The sequence below is a fragment of the Conger conger genome, chromosome 6, assembly GCF_963514075.1.
Source record: "Conger conger chromosome 6, fConCon1.1, whole genome shotgun sequence".
Lineage (NCBI taxonomy): Eukaryota > Metazoa > Chordata > Actinopteri > Anguilliformes > Congridae > Conger > Conger conger.
In genome coordinates this window covers 5,275,912-5,293,804 of record NC_083765.1, presented here as the reverse complement: position 1 = coordinate 5,293,804, position 17,893 = coordinate 5,275,912, and the positions used below count along the sequence as shown (strand labels likewise).

At 43.6% G+C, this 17,893-nt stretch overlaps 3 protein-coding genes across 3 annotated transcripts; all 3 read left to right on the top strand.

The window, feature by feature from the left end:
• The first annotated feature begins 114 nt into the window (after positions 1 to 114).
• Positions 115 to 2,697, top strand: LOC133130463 (zinc finger protein 391-like). The gene is made up of 3 exons (XM_061245073.1): positions 115 to 402; positions 1,356 to 2,518; positions 2,605 to 2,697. The coding sequence occupies exons 1-3, from the start codon at positions 120 to 122 to the stop codon at positions 2,635 to 2,637; spliced, it is 1,479 nt and encodes a 492-aa protein (XP_061101057.1). The 5' UTR covers positions 115 to 119; the 3' UTR covers positions 2,638 to 2,697.
• A 5,222-nt stretch (positions 2,698 to 7,919) lies between these two features.
• On the top strand, positions 7,920 to 11,436 carry LOC133130461 (zinc finger protein 391-like). Its single transcript, XM_061245071.1, has 2 exons — positions 7,920 to 8,224; positions 9,294 to 11,436. The coding sequence occupies exons 1-2, from the start codon at positions 7,942 to 7,944 to the stop codon at positions 10,634 to 10,636; spliced, it is 1,626 nt and encodes a 541-aa protein (XP_061101055.1). The 5' UTR covers positions 7,920 to 7,941; the 3' UTR covers positions 10,637 to 11,436.
• Positions 11,437 to 12,037: 601 nt separating this feature from the next.
• LOC133130504 (gastrula zinc finger protein XlCGF57.1-like) lies at positions 12,038 to 16,936 on the top strand. The gene is made up of 2 exons (XM_061245145.1): positions 12,038 to 12,386; positions 15,009 to 16,936. The coding sequence occupies exons 1-2, from the start codon at positions 12,167 to 12,169 to the stop codon at positions 16,658 to 16,660; spliced, it is 1,872 nt and encodes a 623-aa protein (XP_061101129.1). The 5' UTR covers positions 12,038 to 12,166; the 3' UTR covers positions 16,661 to 16,936.
• Positions 16,937 to 17,893: the final 957 nt, after the last annotated feature.

The following is a 17,893-nucleotide window of genomic DNA, read 5'->3' as shown; positions in this document are numbered from 1 at the left end:
CCGCCCCAAGATGGCGGCCGCGCAGACGCAGCACGTCAAATCTAGAAATAACTACGTTTCTATATCTATGGTTTCATACGCGGATGTTGTGTCTCGCTGTTTCATGTAGTTTGCGAGAAATGTCGTCTTTTGCTACTTTTCAGGTTCAGGTGGCCTCCATCATGGACGCTTTAGCGAAAACGGCGGCAGCAGAAATTACTAAATTAGTTGATGATGGGTCTGCTGTTTGGCGATTGGAGATGAGCAGAAGCCAAAGAGAGAACGAAGCGCTAACAGCGAAGTTACTGCTGATGGAGGGAGAGCTCAGGGCTGTGCGAGGATACGGAGAGGGAACGCCGGACAATTCTCTAAAACTCTCATTTGAAGTTCCGGTTTGCGACGAATTCACAGAAGCACAAATACGTGGGTTGCATAGCTTATTACATGAAAATGTCACTTTTTATGAAAAAAAAAACAAAAAACATTTGCCAATCGTAGCTGTTTATTTGCAGTTAGCTGTAGCAAGAACACCGCGCAATATTTCAGTTGCAGTTCCAATTTAGCCTCTTGGATTTTTTTTTTCTGTGTTTTGGTGCACAATGATGTAGACAATTCCTGCAAATTTGAACTTCCAATTTAATTTCGCCGGTAGAGCTATTCAAAGTTAGCTGGGTGTCGCCATGAAATATGATTTAGGGAGTACGTGGCGTACACAATGTTTCATATCTGGAATATAAACACGATGTGTACGTTCTTTTTGGAGATGTGTTGCCAACGAAATACACTTGTTTTCACAAGGGAGCTTTTAAAAAAATATATATTTTTAAGAAGGTGGGGGTGGGGTTAACATTTTACATTTTATTTAAGAACACTTTCTCAATGTGTAAAAATAAGCACGTTTCTGAAAATATCAGCTGAGATATGACACACTCTTCCGGAAACCCAGTCCCTGTCAGAAATGTAACCCGACCATCTACCTTGGATATGTTGAAGTTACATCCTTTATAAACCTTCCTAAAACCTTTGGTACTGGGTGGGTTTTGTTGATACAAAACTTCCAACTATCTTTTTCTTTTTTTTAAAACATACGTGTAACACTCCTATAATCTAAAATTGATTGCAATAACCAACGACAATTCCACTATTTAAACAGTTTAATGTATTACTGCACACCTGCTTGATCAAAGAGAGTAGGACTGGTCTGAATCTGTGCTGCTACCTGTGAGAATATCTGTGATAGCATCCCATGGGGGTATATATATAAAATTGGGCTTGGAATTACTGGTTATAATGGCTAAAGACATCAAGCCAAGTCAAGTTGTGACACATTACAAATTACCTGCAGTTGAGATCAAGATATTTTTGCTTTTGTGCAGACACTTCAGGGGCAGCTGCTGCTAATAATGGTGAAGGGCCCCTCTGTAAGGAGGAGGAGCTGCACATGCAACCCTGCCCTGCAGGAGACCCAGAAAAGGAGCTGCAAGCAGAACTCAAACAGGAGCCAGATGAGCAGCCTCTCACCCCCACACTCCCCCTGCTGGAGTCCGCAGACTGGGGGATGGAGCTCCAGACAGTGTGGAGCAAGGCCAACAGCTTAGAAATTTCTCTGGAAAAAAACAGACAGTGCATAGGAAGCTTGGAGCTAGTTGATGCCCGGTTAGATGACGACTTCTCTCCTCCGCATTACACAGCTCGGAGGCCACGCTCGGAGAAGGGCGAGGGGTCAGCATCACAACAACAGAAACAAAATGGCCGCCCCCTCTACAATGAGTGCTCTTATGGGCTGCCTGATGAGGTTTCAGCAGAGCTGGCATTCCCTCTGGGTTCTCCAGGAGAGTGTGATGGAAGCGCCCTGTGTGAGGCGAGTTCTGACACGTCAGCAGAAGCAAAGAGTCCCTGCAGAACTGAGGGACAGGAGGAGGAGTTCATCTGCACACGCTGTGGGAAGACGTTCCCGGACGCTCTTGAACTGAAGGCACACGAGGAGCAGCACAGTGCGGGGAAACAGTTCAGCTTCTCTGTGTGTGACCAGAGCTTCTCCCAGTCACATGTCCTTCAAGCGCACAAAAGCACTCACACTGGGCGATACGTTTGTACAAAGTACAGAAAAGCCTACCAGCTCGTTCACACCAGAGAGAAATCCCACTGCTGCAAAGAGTGTGGGAAGAGCTTCAACCGACTAGGTAATCTTAAAACTCATCAAAGGGTCCACACCAAAGAGAAACCGTTCACTTGTGAGCTGTGTGGAAAGTGCTTCTCCCTGAAGGGCCATCTTAAATCTCACCAGGTGATTCACACAGGAGAGAAATGCTTCAGCTGCACAGTGTGTAATAAGAGCTTTGCCTATCTCAGTGTTCTTAAGCAACATCAGAGAATCCACACAGGGGAAAAACCCCACTGCTGCAACGAGTGTGGGAAGAGCTTCAACCGACTAGGTAGTCTTAAATCTCATCAAAGCGTCCACACCAAAGAGAAACCCTTCACTTGTGAGCAGTGTGGAAAGTGCTTCTTCCTGAAGAGCCAGCTTAAAACTCACCAGGTGACTCACACAGGAGAGAAATGCTTCAGCTGCACAGTGTGCAATAAGAGCTTTTACAAACTAAGTCTTCTTGTATCTCACCAAAGGGTCCACACGGGGGAGAAACCGTTCAGTTGTGAGCAGTGTGGAAGGTGCTTCTCCCAGAAGAGCCATCTTAAAACTCACCAGGTGATTCACACAGGAGAGAAATGCTTCAGCTGCACAGTGTGTAATAAGAGCTTTGCCTATCTCAGTGCTCTTAAGCAACACCAGAGAATCCACACAGGAGAGAAACTCCACTGCTGCAACGAGTGTGGGAAGAGCTTCACCCGACGAAGTAATCTTAAAACTCATGAAAGGGTCCACACCAGGGGGAACACCATTCAGTTGCACACTGTGCAGCAGGAGTTTCTCCCAGAATCACACTCTTCAGAGACTCGTACTTTCTCACAATCAGGACTCCAGACTAATAATGTCCCGGGGACAATAAACAATGTGTTTGGGATTAACTGACATCATTCCCGGGACACCTTTAGGACGACAATTTATTTATTAAAAAACTTTTTTAAGGTTAAATGTTCATCACCTTACTCTGAGCCAGTTGAGCACCCATCCCCTCTCCCCTCTCCCCTCTCACTGGCCAGCAGTTGGCACTGCTTTACCCGCAAAATCAATTCCTGTGGCACATGCCAACCTTACCTGCTTGTACAACAATCTCTCTCTGTGCAACGTGTTGTGCTATTTGAAGAGACTGAGAGCAGTAGATGGGTATCTGCACAGACAGAAGGAAGTGGGTCCTATAGTGGCAGCAGTAAGGTAGGTAAGGTTACTAGGCTAGCATTACGGCAAACCCAAGTCTAGCCTACTGTCGTGATATAGAACAGTAAGACTTTGTTTTAGGGGCGGCCTCTATCGTAGTGGTTAAGGTAAATGACTGGGACACGCAAGGTTGGTGGTTCTAATCCCGGTGTAACCGCAATAAGATCCGCACAGCCGTTGAGCCCTTGAGCAAGGCCCTTAACCCTACATTGCTCCAGGGGAGGATTGTCTCCTGCTTAGTCTAATCAACTGTACGTCGTTCTGGATAAGAGCGTCTGCCAAATGCCAATAATGTAAATGTAAATGTAGGCTGCCGGCGTGGATACAAAATTCTTGTCACCTGATTTACAAATCTGGCATCGCTCACTTTCTACTTCCAGTGTCATCATGATGTTTCAACCCCTTATTGGATACAACGCTATCACGTGATTGTGTATTTTGAAGCTTTGTTCTGTGCCTGCTAGCATGTATTTTCAGTTATGTTAGTTATCGTCCGGGCCACCGGGAAAACTACCAGCTATTCATGAAGACGAGCATTGTATAGCACGTCCGGTGTTCAGATTAAAAGATCGCTATGTTATTTGAACTGTGACGCTGTACATTTTTACTGCAGTCTCAACTGTTGCATGAATTGCTTGCTTTCTTAGGGCGCTAGCCAGCATGAGCTTGGAGTGTAAGCCGACTCGGCATAGCTGTTTGCTCAGCTATCTTGTATTTTGCTGTACAAATTTGTTATTTTATTTACCCACGCCCCCTCTCATTCTGCTTCTTTGGCTAATCTGTATACTTATTTTCATATCTGTATTCCTGTACTTGTATTCATTCATTTCATTTTTATGCGTGCAAAGCGCTTTGTTTTTGAAAAGTGCTATATAAATAGTTAATTATTATTGTTGTTATTATTTTATTATTATTATTATTATTATTATTATTATTATTATCATTAACCCACTTTTTCAGAATAGGAGGCTAATATGTTGTGTTTTTAAATATATATATATATATTATTTAACTTGATACTCTGCGCTGGTTTCGCAGACACAGGTTAAGATTAGTCCTGGACTAAACTGAGTTTCATACGGAGATTCTCCATTCAAAATCAAATTTAGTCCAGGACTAGACGAAGGAAGTTGCCCAAATAAATAAGACGAAGAAAAAAGGCGCGTGTTTTCTGTAATGCTGTACGCTGTGCATCCCTGTCGGTCCGAACATACTGTGCATTTGCTCCTGCAGACTCTGTAAACAAGTAGTTATGATTTCAGATCATTCTTGCTTTCAGTATTGAATTTGTTTTGAATCAATATATCACAATTCAGTAACCATGACGAACCTACTGAGGAGACAACTGTGGAGAGGAGACAAAGACTCAAAGGACCCTGCATAAGTGAAAATGAAATATTTCACAGACCCTTGGAATGGGTTAAGAAAACGCTTTAATCAAGCATAAAATAATGGGCGTGTGGCAAAGGAAATGAGATCATGAACGTAAATGACGGAGATGCTATGACACAAATCAATTAGTGTCACGCAGTCTGAAAGGAAGTGCAGAAGAGAAAAGGTCATTATCGTGACGATATTGGATCGGACAGGGCTCAATTCAGATATGAGTGAGGAATGCAACGTCAAAGGAAACTGTTGACCATGTACTTGTGCAGTGCACAAAATATTATCCAGAGAGTGAAAGGCTGTGTCGATGAGGTTGGACGGGGACGGAACTTCTGACATCCACCGGGAGGTCATTCCTCCACCGTGGGACCAGGACAGACACCAGTCGTGAGCATGAAGTGCAGGTGTGGCGAGGGGGAGGCGCCAGACGGCACAAAGTGGCAGAACGGAGGGGTCTTGGTGTATAGGTCTTTATAAGGGATTGAATATATACAGGGGCTGATCCTTTAACTGCCTGGTATGCGAGCACCAAAGTTTTAAATTTGATGCGAGCCATAACAGGCAGCCAGTGGAGGTTGCTGAGCAGGGGCGTGACGTGAATGTCTGGGAACATTGAATACCAGACGGGCTGCAGCATTCTGGATGAGTTGTAGGGGTCTGATGGCAGATGCTGGAAGGCCAGCCAGCAGAGAATTGCAATAGTCCAGGCGGGACAGGACCATTGCTTGAACAAGGAGCTGAGTGGAGTAGGTGGTGAGAAAGGGTCGGATTCTCCGGATGTTGTACAGGAAGAACCTGCACGCCTGGGTCACCGTAGCGATGTTCTTGGAGAAGGATAGCCTGTTGTCCATCACCACTCCAAGGTTTCTTGCACTAGGGGATGAGGTCACTGTGATATCCCCTAGTGAGATGGAGAAATCGGAGAAGGGAGAGGTTAAAGCAGGGATGAAGATCACCTCCGTCTTACCTGGGTTGAGCTTTAGATGGTGGTTGCCCATCCAGCTCTGGATGTCTCTCAGGCAGGCGGAGATACGGGTAGAGACCTGTGTGTCTGATGGAGGGAAGGAGAGAAAGAGTTGGGTGTCATCGGCATAACAATGATAGGAGATGCCATGAGCAGAGATAACAGGGCCAAGGGATCTTGTGTAGATGGAGAAGAGGAGGGGTCCGAGGACTGAGCCCTGGGGGACTCCTGTAACAAGGGGGCGAGGGGTTGACACTCCTCCAGCCCACGTCACCTGGGAGGACCAGCCAGAGAGATAAGATTGGATCCACTCTAAGGCTGTGCCACAGATTCCTGTAGATGCCAGGGAGGCTAAGAGGATGGAGTGGTTGACTGTGTCGAACGCCGCAGAGAGGTCAAGAAGGATCGGAACAGAGGAGAGAGAGGTTGCTCGTGCAGCCTGAAGGGACTCGCTAGAACATCGCTACGGTGACCCGGGCGTGCAGGTTCTTCCTGTACAACATCCGGAGAATCCAACCCTTTCTCACCACCTACTCCACTCAGCTCCTTGTTCAAGCAATGGTCCTGTCCCGCCTGGACTATTGCAATTCTCTGCTGGCTGGCCTTCCAGCATCTGCCATCAGACCCCTACAACTCATCCAGAATGCTGCAGCCCGTCTGGTATTCAATGTTCCCAGACATTCACGTCACCCCCCTGCTCAGCAACCTCTACTGGCTGCCTGTTATGGCTCGCAGAATGTAATGTAATGTAATGTAATGACTCGTTGACAGAGAGAAGTGCAGTCTCCGCTGTGCTGTGCTGATGGAGGGAGAGCTCAGGGCTGTGCGAGGATACGGAGAGGGAACGCCAGGTCAGATTAATCAAATAGGCCCTAGCACTTGAAACTGTACTTCCCTCTAGGGTCTTTCAGCATACTTTTTCCTGGTGATGAGGATGCACTTTGAACTTTGTTGCACGTCGTACTGGATAAGAGCGTCTGCCAAATGCCACTAATGTAATGGAAACAAATACAATGTGTTTTGAGAGATGCAGACTTCACTACAAACCGACTGTAGTCAATCTCGCTTACTTGAGATTTTCATGAAATTTGGTTTGTTATGAACGTGAGATGAACATGAACATGATACTTGGAATTAAATTCAGTGGCTGTGGGTGGGGCGGCACGGATGGTGCAGTGGGTAGCACTGCCGCCTCACAGCAAGGAGGTCCTGAGTTCGAATCCCCGTTGGCCGGGGCCTCTCTGTGCGAAGTTTGCATGTTCTCCCCGTGTCTGTGTGGGTTTCCTCCGGGTACTCCAGTTTCCTCCCACAGTCCAAAGACATGCAGGTTAGGCTGATTGGAGAGTCTAAATTGCCCGTAGGTATGAGTGTGTGAGTGAATGGTGTGTGCCCTGCGATGGACTGGCGACCTGTCCAGGGTGTATTCTTGCCTTTCGCCCAATGTATGCTGGGATAGGCTCCAGCCCCCTGATCAGGATAAGCGGTTTCAGATACTGGATGGATGGATGGATGGATGGATGGATGGATGCTGTGGGTGGATCGCATCAGCTCTATGCCAAAACATTAACCTTCTGAATAGCCACAACTTCCACTGGGACAAGCAGGCTCCGATCTATGAATAGGTAACATCAAGTGTAACTTATTTAGAATTTAAGCTTTTGTAAATCTCTCCAAAAACGTTATACATTCATTTCACTTTATAACAAAATTCTCTGCAAAATATGCAGTATAAGTATCAAAAGTAGATGTACTTGTTATGCATTTGGGCCATGTTATATTATGTAATATTTAATTATTTCTGGAACATTAATGTGCAATTAATATTTGAATATTCTTACTGGCCGAGGTAACTAAAGCTGTCAAATAAATGTAGTGGAGTAACTGCGTTTGAGTTATAACAACATATTTAATTTTGCTGGCCCTCTGGCAAATGTGGCAAACACCAGCACGACTCAAAGGTAAACACACCGCCGAACAGGCATCCTATTTGCGTCGCGTACAGAAACGGATGCTATTTTTCACTGTACACTTGGTAAAACTGGTCCTTGGGACTTTTCAGCTCACTGGTTAGTTATCTCACTTCGTTATATGATAGAACGCATTAAAAGTAAGCGATCCGAAGAACTCGTTTATATTTACTTACAAGCGGATCTTGACCGCCCCAAGATGGCGGCTGCGCAGACGCAGCACGTCAAATCTAGAAATAACTACGTTTCTATATCTATGGTTTCATACGCGGATGTTGTGTCTCGCTGTTTCATGTAGTTCGCAAGAAATGTCGTCTTTTGCCTCTTTTCAGGTTCAGGTGGCCTCCATCATGGAGGTTTTAGCGAAAACGGCAGCAGCAGAAATTACTAAACTAGTTGATGATGGGTCTGCTGTTTGGCGATTGGAGATGAGCAGAAGCCAAAGAGAGAACGAAGCGCTAAAAGCGAAGTTACTGCTGATGGAGGGAGAGCTCAGGGCTGTGCGAGGATACGGAGAGGGAACGCCGGACAATTCTCTAAAACTCTCATTTGAAGTTCCGGTTTGCGACGAATTCACAGACGCACAAATACGTGGGTTGCATAGCTTATTACATGAAAATGTCGCACTTTTTATGAAAGAAAAAACAACAACAAAAAACATTTTGCCAGTCGTAGCTGTTTATTTGCAGTTCGCTGTAGCAAGAACACCGCGCAATATTTCAGTTGCAATTCCAATTTAGCCTCTTAGATTTTTTTATTTTTCTGTGTTTTGGTGCACAATGATGTAGAAAATTCCTGCAAATTTGAACTTCCAATTTAATTTCGCTGGTAGAGCTATTCAAAGTTAGCCGGGTGTCGCCATGAAATATGATTTCAGAGGTCCATAACGTAGGAAAGAAAAGCCAAAGGTCTTTGAACATTAGAATTTAGGGAGTACGTGGCGTATACAATGTTTCATATCTGGAATATAAACACGATGTCTGCGTTCTTTTTGGAGATATGTTGCCAACGAAATACACTTGTTTTCACAAGGGAGCTTTTTTTCTTTTTTCTTTTTTCTTTTTTTAAGAAGGTGGGGGTGGGCTAAACATTTAAAATTTGATTTTATTTGTAGATTATTTATTTAAGAACACTTTCTCAATGTGTAAAAATAAGCACGTTTCTAATAATATCAGCTGAGATATGACCCATAGAATATTTAAATCCCTTTCAATTGACTGTTTTTGGCACACTCTTCTGGAAACCCAGTCCCTGTCAGAAATGTAACCCAACCATCTACCTTGGATATGTTGAAGTTACATCCTTTATAAACCTTCCTAAAACATCCAACTTTCTCCTTTTTTTTTATTTATTTTTTTTACATTCGTGTAACACTCCTATAATCTAAAATGGATTGCAATAACCAACGACAATTCCACTTTTTAAACAGAGTTTAATGTATTACTGCACACACCTGTTTGATCAACGAGAGTAGGCTTGGTCTGAATCTGTGCTGCTGCCTGTGAGAGCATCCCATGGAGATTAATAATGATATATATATAAAAAATTGGGCTTGGAATTACTGGTTATAATTGCTAAAGACATCAAGCCAAGTCATGTTGTGACACATATTATGAATTAACTGTAGTTCAGATTTCAAGATATTTTTGCTTTTGTGCAGGCACTTCAGGGGCAGCTGCTGCTAATGGTGGTGAAGGACCCCTCTGTAAGGAGGAGGAGCTGCACATGCAGCCCTGCCCTGCAGGAGACCCAAAAAAGGAGCTGCAAGCAGAACTCAAACAGGAGCCAGAGGAGCAGCCTCTCACCCCCACACTCCCCCTGCTGGAGTCCGCAGACTGGGGGATGGAGCTCCAGACTGTGTGGAGCAAGGCCAACAGCTTAGAAATTTCTCAGGAAAAAAGCAGACAGTGCATAGGAAGCTCGGAGCATGGCGACACCCGGTTAGATGACGACTTCTCTCCTCCGCATTACAGAGCTCGGAGGCCACACTCGGAGAAGGGCGAGGGGTCAGCATCACAACAACAGAAACAAAATGGCCGCCCCCTCTACAAAGAGTGCTCTCATGGGCTGCCTGATGAGGTTTCAGCAGAGATGCCGTTCCTTCTGGGTTCTCCAGGAGAGTGTGATGGAAGCGCCCCATGTGAGGCGAGTTCTGACACGTCAGCAGAAGCAAAGAGTCCCTGCAGAACTGAGGGACAGGAGGAGTTCATCTGCACATGCTGTGGGAAGACGTTCTTGGACGCTCTTGAACTGAAGATGCACGAGGAGCAGCACAGTCTGCAGAAACAGTTCACCTGCTCTGTGTGTGACCAGAGCTTCTCCCAGTCACATGTCCTTCAAGCGCACGAAAGCACTCACACACGGCTGTACGTTTGTACAAAGTACAGAAAAGACTTAAGCTGTAGAAACTTGCTTAAAGCCTACCAGCTCGTTCACACCAGAGAGAAACCGTTCACTTGTGAGCAGTGTGGAAAGTGCTTCTCCCTGAAGAGCCATCTTAAAACTCACCAGGTGACTCACACAGGAGAGAAATGCTTCAGCTGCACAGTGTGTAATAAGAGCTTTGCCTATCTCAGTGTTCTTAAGCAACATCAGAGTGTCCACACAGGGGAAAAACCCCACTGCTGCAACGAGTGTGGGAAGAGCTTTACCCGACTAGGTAGTCTTAAATCACATCAAAGGGTCCACACCAAAGAGAAACCGTTCACTTGTGAGCAGTGTGGAATGTGTTTCTCCAGGAAGAGCAATCTCAAAAGTCACCAGAGTGTCCACACAGGAGAGAAACCCCACTGCTGCAACGAGTGTGGAAAGACCTTTGCCCACCAATCAAATCTTAAATCTCACCAAAAGGTCCACAGCGGGGGGAACACCGTTCAGTTGCACACGGTGCAGCAGGAGTTTCTCCCAGAATCACACTCTTCAGAGACTCGTACTTTCTCACAATCAGGACTCCAGACTAACAACGTCCCGGGGACAATAAACAGTGTGTTTGTGATTAACTGAAATCATTCCCGGGACACGTTTAGGACTACTATTTTTCACGAAAGCCCCGTGGCATCCATTCTGTGGCATCCACCAACCTTCCCTGCTTGTACAACAATCTCTCTCAGTGCAACATGTCGTGCTATTTGAAGAGACTGAGAGCAGTAGATGGGTATCTGCACAGACAGAAGACAAGGAAGTGGGTCCTATTGTGGCAGCAGTATTGCTAGGTAAGGTTACTAGGCTAGCATTATGGCGAACCCAAGTCTAGCCTACTGTCGTGATATAGAACAGTAAGACTTTCTTTTAGGCTGCCGATGTGGATACAAAATTCTTGTCACCTGATTTACAAATCTGGGCATCGCTCTCTTTCTACTTCCAGTGTCATCATGATGTATCAACCCCTTATTGGATACAACGCTGTCACGTGATTGTGTATTTTGAAACTTTGTTCTGTGCCTGGTAGCCTGTATTTTCAGTTATGTTAGTTATCGTCCGGGCCACCGGGAAAACTACCAGCTATTCATACAGACGAGCATTGTATAGCACGTCCGGTGTTCAGATTAAAAGATCGCTATGTAATTTGAACTGTGACGCTGTACATTTTTACTGCAGTCTCAACTGTTGCATGAATTGCTTGCTTTCTTAGGACGCTAGCCAGCATGAGCTTGGAGTGTATAGCTGTTTGCTCAGCTATCTTGTATTTTGCTGTACAAATTTGTTATTTTATTTACCCACGCCCCTCTCATTCTGCTTCTTTGGCTAATCTGTATACTTATTTTCTTATCTGTATTCCTGTACTTGGATTCATTAATTTCATTTTTATGCGTGCAAAGCGCTTTGTTTTTGAGAAGTGCTATATAAATAGTTAATTATTATTATTGTTGTTGTTGTTGTTGTTGTTGTTATTAACCCACTTTTTCAGAATAGGGGGCGAATATGTTGTTGTTTTTTTGTTCTTTCTTTTATTTTATTTAACTTGATACTCTGCGCTGGTTTCGCAGACACAGGTTAAGATTAGTCCTGGACTAAACTGAGTTTCATACGGAGATTCTCCATTCAAAATCAAATTTAGTCCAGGACTAGACGAAGGAAGTTGCCCAAATAAATAAGACGAAGAAACGTTTCTAATGACGGAGTAAATGACGGAGATGCTATGACACAAATCAATTAGTGTCACGCAGTCTGAAAGGAAGTGCAGAAGAGAAAAGGTAATTATCGTGACGATATTGGATCGGACAGGGCTCAATTCAGATATGAGTGAGGAATGCAACGTCAAAGGAAATGTTGACCACGTACTTGTGCAGTGCACAAAATATTATCCAGAGAGTTGAAAGGCTGTGTCGATGAGGTTGGACGGGGACGGAACTTGGAGGGGATAGTTGGGTTGGGAGAGGGGGGGTGTGGGAGGTCAATAGGTGGCAGTCTGCAACTTAACGTGAACAATCATCCCGAATAAACTCAAACAAGAAGAAGATCCTCCCCCCATTAGAAGTTCACAGGACTGTTTCATACGCGGTTGTTGTCTCGCTAGTTCAACATTTGCAAGAAATGTCGTCTTTTCCTTCTCTTCAGGTTCAGGTGGCCTCCATCTTGGAGGTTTTAGCGAAAACAGCAGTAGTAGAAATTACTAAACTAGTCGACGATGGGTCTGCTGTTTGGCGATTGGAGATGTGCAGACGCCAAAGAGAGAACGAAGCGCTAAAAACGAAGTTACTGCTGATGGAGGGAGAGCTCAGGGCTGTGCGAGGATACGGAGTGGGAACGCCAGGTAATTCTCTAAAACTCTCATTTCAAGTTCCGGTTTGCGATGAATTCAGAGAAACACAAAGACATGAGTTGTGAGCTTAGTACATGGAAATGTCTTCGTACTTAAAAAAAAATGTTTTGTTGGCAATCGCGGCTGTTTATTTGCAGAGAGGTAGCCAAGCTCTAGTTTGGAGCATGGTGCAATATTTCAGTTGCCGACACCTGGAGGTTGCACCACAGCACAGATGGGTCATTTCCTTTGAACTTTTTTTTCTTTTTTTTCCCCTTTTTTTAATGAAAGAACAGATAATACAAACAATCAGGTAAACAATATTAGCACCTAACATCAAAGGTCATAGTATAAAGAGTATACAATACAGTTATTCACATACAATTACTTAAAAAGGTTTCAGGAAAAAAGGATCTATAATGTTTCAATAATTTGTCATTCTTTGCATTTTTAAACAAATTGAGAGATTTGAGGAGAAATTTTAATTCAATGAGAAAATGAGATATTTCAGGTAATGACTTAGCAAACTTCTGTTTATGAACAAAAAACTTGGCATATAAAATAATGAAATTAACTACAAATTCAAGAGTGCCATCTACTGGGTTATCGTAGTAACATATAATGTCCTTTAGAGTAAAAGAATAAACAGCGGCTTCAAAAACATGAGATTCTAGGTCTTTCCAAAATGTTTGAGATATTTCACAGTCAAAGAACAGATGAGATATTGTTTCTATTTTATGATTGCAAAAATAAGTATCAATGTCTACAAACTTAGCAATAAGGCAATTAACAGGGTATATCGTATGTAAAATATTGAAGTGCACTACCTTAGCTTTGTTTAGAATACAGTACTTATAGGGTAAGAGCCAAGCCCTTCTCCAATTAATATTTTCAAATTGCGATCTCCAGAAAAATGTGCCTCTAGGAACAGTCTTATTCTTTCTTTGAAATGTCTGGCGAATATGCTTATTATTACACTTAATATCTGTTAGTTCAATTCCATCTGACATCAAAAGAGGCTGTGTCATAAAATTCTCACTGTAACTTAAATGGCTTTTCACAAATTGAGTTATTCCTGCAGGAATAGCTAAAGATTAAGATTTAAAATCTTTTAAGGGAATAGGGAAACTGCACACATATAAACCGTTCATCGGACAGCATATTACCAAAGTCATCGAAAAGAAACATAATTTATACCTCTTTGGAACCATCTAGGAAAGAATAAGGATTTGTTTCTGATCATTATGTCACAATTATTCCAGAGAAAGGCGTTTCATCGTGCTTTTCAGAGAGCGAATGTATTGCTGCTAGAATCTCAGCATTATCTCCACTGTCACGTTTTGTCTTTTTTGTTGGAGTTTCTAAGTGTGGAAACGCGATGTCACTGATTGGAAGTTAAAGTTAGCTTCGGCCCCCTCTTCATTAAGTTCCTCTAAATCCTGCATGATTGCTGGGTTGTTGCTAGCAACAGGTTCGTGCAACGTTAGCTTGTGTCGTGTCTGTGAACAAAGCTTTACTCCCTTTTCTTCTTTTCCCCATTCAAGTTAATATCATCTCAACACATACAACGTCACTTGTGCATTGCCTTATGTTAGTAAATGAGATTGCATCGGTTGTTTAATCAAAAAACCCTCCTAAGAACCTGGCAGAGCGAAAAACACACGCCCTCCTACATCGCCACCATCTTGGCCCCTTCAATTTCGTTTTTCCGGTCATTAAACCTTCGCTGGGTGACGCCATGAAAAACGTGTCACGGCACGAAATGTGATTTTTAGACGTCCATAACGTTGGAAAGAAAAGTCCTTGTTCTTCGGAAATGTGTATGTCGGGAGCAATTTGAACTCATCATATAAAATGTTACATATCTGGCTTATATAAACGGGTGGCTTATCTATTTTTGTTTTCGACATATTTTTAGTGTAACTGGATTCGTAAACGAGTCATTTGAGAACACTTTATCTAAGTGTAAACGTAAAAACACGTTACGAATAACATTAGCTGAGATATGACCCATGGAATATTCAATCGCTCAATTGACCATTTCTGGCGCATATAGACTCTTCTGTAATGGAAACCCGGCCCTCTACCTTATGTTAAAGTTGCATTTTCTATGAAGATTTATCTTTGATATTCCGTGGGTTTTTGTTTATACTGGGGTTTTTTTTTTTCATTGCGTGTAACACTTTTTCATTGCGTGTAACTTAATGCATAACTGCATACATTCTTGATCAACATGTCAAAGATTTAGAGCAGGATCTCTGCTGCTACCTTTACATTACATTATTGGCATTTTGCAGACACTCTTATCCAGATCTTATACAGTTGATTAGACTAAGCAGGAGACAATCCTCCCCTGGAGCAATGCAGGGTTAAGGGTCTTGCTCAAGGGCCCAACGGCTGTGTGGATCTTATTGTGGGATTAGAACCACCGGCCTTGTGTGTCCCAGTCATTTACCTTAACCACTACGCTACAGGCCGCCTGTGAGAATACCTGTTGTACCTTCCCATGGGGATTAATAATAATACATTTGTAATGAGTCATTACTGGTGAAAGTTGCGAAGGACGCCAAGTCAAAGTGTGACATATTACCAATTACCTGCAGTTGAGATTAAGATATTTATGTTTTTGTGCAGGCACTTCAGGGGCAGCTGCTGCTAATGGTGGTGAAGGACCCCTCTGTAAGGAGGAGGAGCTGCACATGCAGCCCTGCCCTGCAGGAGACCCAGAAAAGGAGCTGCAAGCAGAACTCAAACAGGAGCCAGAGGAGCAGCCTCTCACCCCCGCACTCCCCCTGCTGGAGTCTGCAGACTGGGGGATGGCGCTCCAGGGTGTGTGGAGCGTGGCCAACGGCTTGAGAGTTGATCAGGAACAAAATGGAAGCTCGGAGCATGGAGACGCCCGGTTAGACGATGACTTCTCTCCTCCGCATTACACAGATTCTCAGAGGCCACGCTCGGAGAAGGACGAAGGGTCAGCATCACACCTTGAGCAGAAACAAAATGGCTGCCCTCTAGAGGAGACAAGCATTGGTAGACCAACTGATGACATTTCGCCGTTCCCTCTGGGTTCTCCAGGACAGTGTGTTGGAAGCGCCCCGTGTGAGGCGGGTTCTGACACGTCAGCAGAAGCAAAGAGTCCCTGCAGAACTGAGGGACAGGAGGAGTTAATCTGCACATGCTGTGGGAAGACGTTCCCGGACGCTCTCAAACTGAAGACGCAGGAGGAGCAGCACAGCGCGGGGAAACGGTTCAGCTGTTCAGAGTGCGGCAAGGGTTTCACTTCCTCCAGCATCCTGGAGAAGCACGAGCAGGTTCACAGCAGGGAGAAACCATTCACCTGCTCTGTGTGCGGCAAGAGCTTCTCCCAGTCAGACGTCCTTCAAGTGCACGAAAGCACTCACACAGGGCAGAAACAGTGCGCTTCTGTGGAGTGTGGAAAACACTTCAAAAGAAAAACCTTGTTTAAAGCCCACCAGTGTGTTCACACCAAAGAGAAACCGTTCACTTGCGAGCAGTGTGGAAAGGGCTTCTCCCAGAAGTATCATCTTAAGACTCATCAGAGAGTCCACACAGGAGAGAGACCCCACTGCTGCAATGAGTGTGGGAAGAGCTTTACCACATTAGGTAGCCTTAAACATCATCAAAGCGTCCACACCAAAGAGAAACCATTTGCTTGTGAGCAGTGTGGAAAGTGCTTCTCCCTGAAGGGCCATCTTAAAACTCACCAGGTGATTCACACAGGAGAGAAATGCTTCAGCTGCACAGTGTGCAATAAGAGCTTTGCCTATCTCAGTGTTCTTAAGCAACATCAGAGAGTCCACACAGGGGAAAAACCCCACTGCTGCAATGAGTGTGGGAAGAGCTTTACCACATTAGGTAGCCTTAAAGATCATCAAAGCGTCCACACCAAAGAGAAACCATTTGCTTGTGAGCAGTGTGGAAAGTGCTTCTCCCTGAAGGGCCATCTTAAAACTCACCAGGTGACTCACACAGGAGAGAAATGCTTCAGCTGCACAGTGTGCAATAAGAGCTTTGCCTATCTCCATGTTCTTAAGCAACACCAGAGAATCCACACAGGGGAAAAACCCTACTGCTGCAACGAGTGTGGGAAGAGCTTTGCCCAACTACGTAGTCTTAAATCTCACCAAAAGGTCCACAGCGGGGGGAACACCGTTCAGTTGCACACGGTGCAGCAGGAGTTTCTCCCAGAATCGCACTCTTCAGAGACACATACTTTTTCAGGACTCCAGACTAACTGCATCCCAACGTCCCGGGGCGATAAATAATGTGTTCGGCATGAACTGATATCATTCCCAGGACACTTTTGTGACAAAAAGTTAATGCCGGTTGATTTTATTTACCAATATGTGTATTGCTATTTATTGTTTACCGCCATTGGTGCACCTAGGTACACGTACTATAGTTATTTTTACGACAGTAAGACTTTGTTTTAGGCTGTGGGTGTGGATACAAAATTTGGAAAAACCTCTGGAAATTACCAACGAGAACACTATGAGGAGAATAAATACATGTATAGCTATATATACAACATTAAGTAAAATAAACACAGGAATTATAATTTATGGTAACTGAAAATACAGTCATACAACACTGTGCTTGATGTTGCTGTTAAAAAATAAAATAAAATAATAATAAATAAAATATGAGAACTTGCACTTTGAATCGTTTGTTTATGAATATAAAATTGTGGTGTACTGAGCTAAATTAATGTTTTTGTCCCAAGCATTACGGAGGGCATTGCATATTACAATTCTCATGAACATATAAACACAACAACAGCAACAAAAATATCAATGAATAACTATATATTGTTGTTTGTAACAATATTAGCATGGTGGATATGCATAGGTATTAAAGGAGACTGGGCTTGGGACTGGGGCAGTTGGAATAGCCAGGGCAGGAGGGAAGGTGAAGGATGGGTCTCCTGAAGTACTGGTATTGTTCCGATTTTGCCAAGGACTTCACAGACCTCTTCGGAAGTACATCTGCAGCCTACCTGGGAGAAAATATACACGCCTCCACATGCTGATCACCTGGAGATATAAAAGTAACATTAGTTATGAAATGTATGAAAGTAACCAAGAGACCTGTACTAATTATACTGTGTGCCTAATTATACTGTAATGCCTGGCATTACAGTCATTATTGTACTCAACAAAGAAAAAACAGAACAATAAGTATATGTATTTACTGTACATTCATATAATTGAAGGTAACATGGGTGTAAATATTGTATAATATAATAATTGTGGAAACTGCTCTATTTAAGTACTTAGCTGGGCAACTACATAATATGGGCAAGTTAACAACAACAATAATAATATATTAATGGAAAATAAAGGAACATATACCAAGATGTCTGAATGACAGTAAGTTAGGCCTATGTCAATAAACAATTGGCAGTGAAATAAGAGCAACAATAATACATTTTATGTCGAAACCTTCACCAATCAAACGTGTAGACAAATTGTCAATCCTATTAATGACGGTGATATTTT

Excerpts from the sequence above, each read along its gene's own strand:
- LOC133130461 (XM_061245071.1), top strand. The coding sequence starts at position 7,942 with ATGTCGTCTTTTGCCTCTTTTCAGGTTCAGGTGGCCTCCATCATGGAG. Across the intron at positions 8,225-9,293 it reads ATTCACAGACGCACAAATAC|GCACTTCAGGGGCAGCTGCT; the intron begins GTGGGTTGCATA and ends GCTTTTGTGCAG.
- LOC133130504 (XM_061245145.1), top strand. The coding sequence starts at position 12,167 with ATGTCGTCTTTTCCTTCTCTTCAGGTTCAGGTGGCCTCCATCTTGGAG. Across the intron at positions 12,387-15,008 it reads ATACGGAGTGGGAACGCCAG|GCACTTCAGGGGCAGCTGCT; the intron begins GTAATTCTCTAA and ends GTTTTTGTGCAG.
- LOC133130463 (XM_061245073.1), top strand. The coding sequence starts at position 120 with ATGTCGTCTTTTGCTACTTTTCAGGTTCAGGTGGCCTCCATCATGGAC. Across the intron at positions 403-1,355 it reads ATTCACAGAAGCACAAATAC|ACACTTCAGGGGCAGCTGCT; the intron begins GTGGGTTGCATA and ends GCTTTTGTGCAG. Across the intron at positions 2,519-2,604 it reads GCCAGCTTAAAACTCACCAG|GGTCCACACGGGGGAGAAAC; the intron begins GTGACTCACACA and ends ATCTCACCAAAG.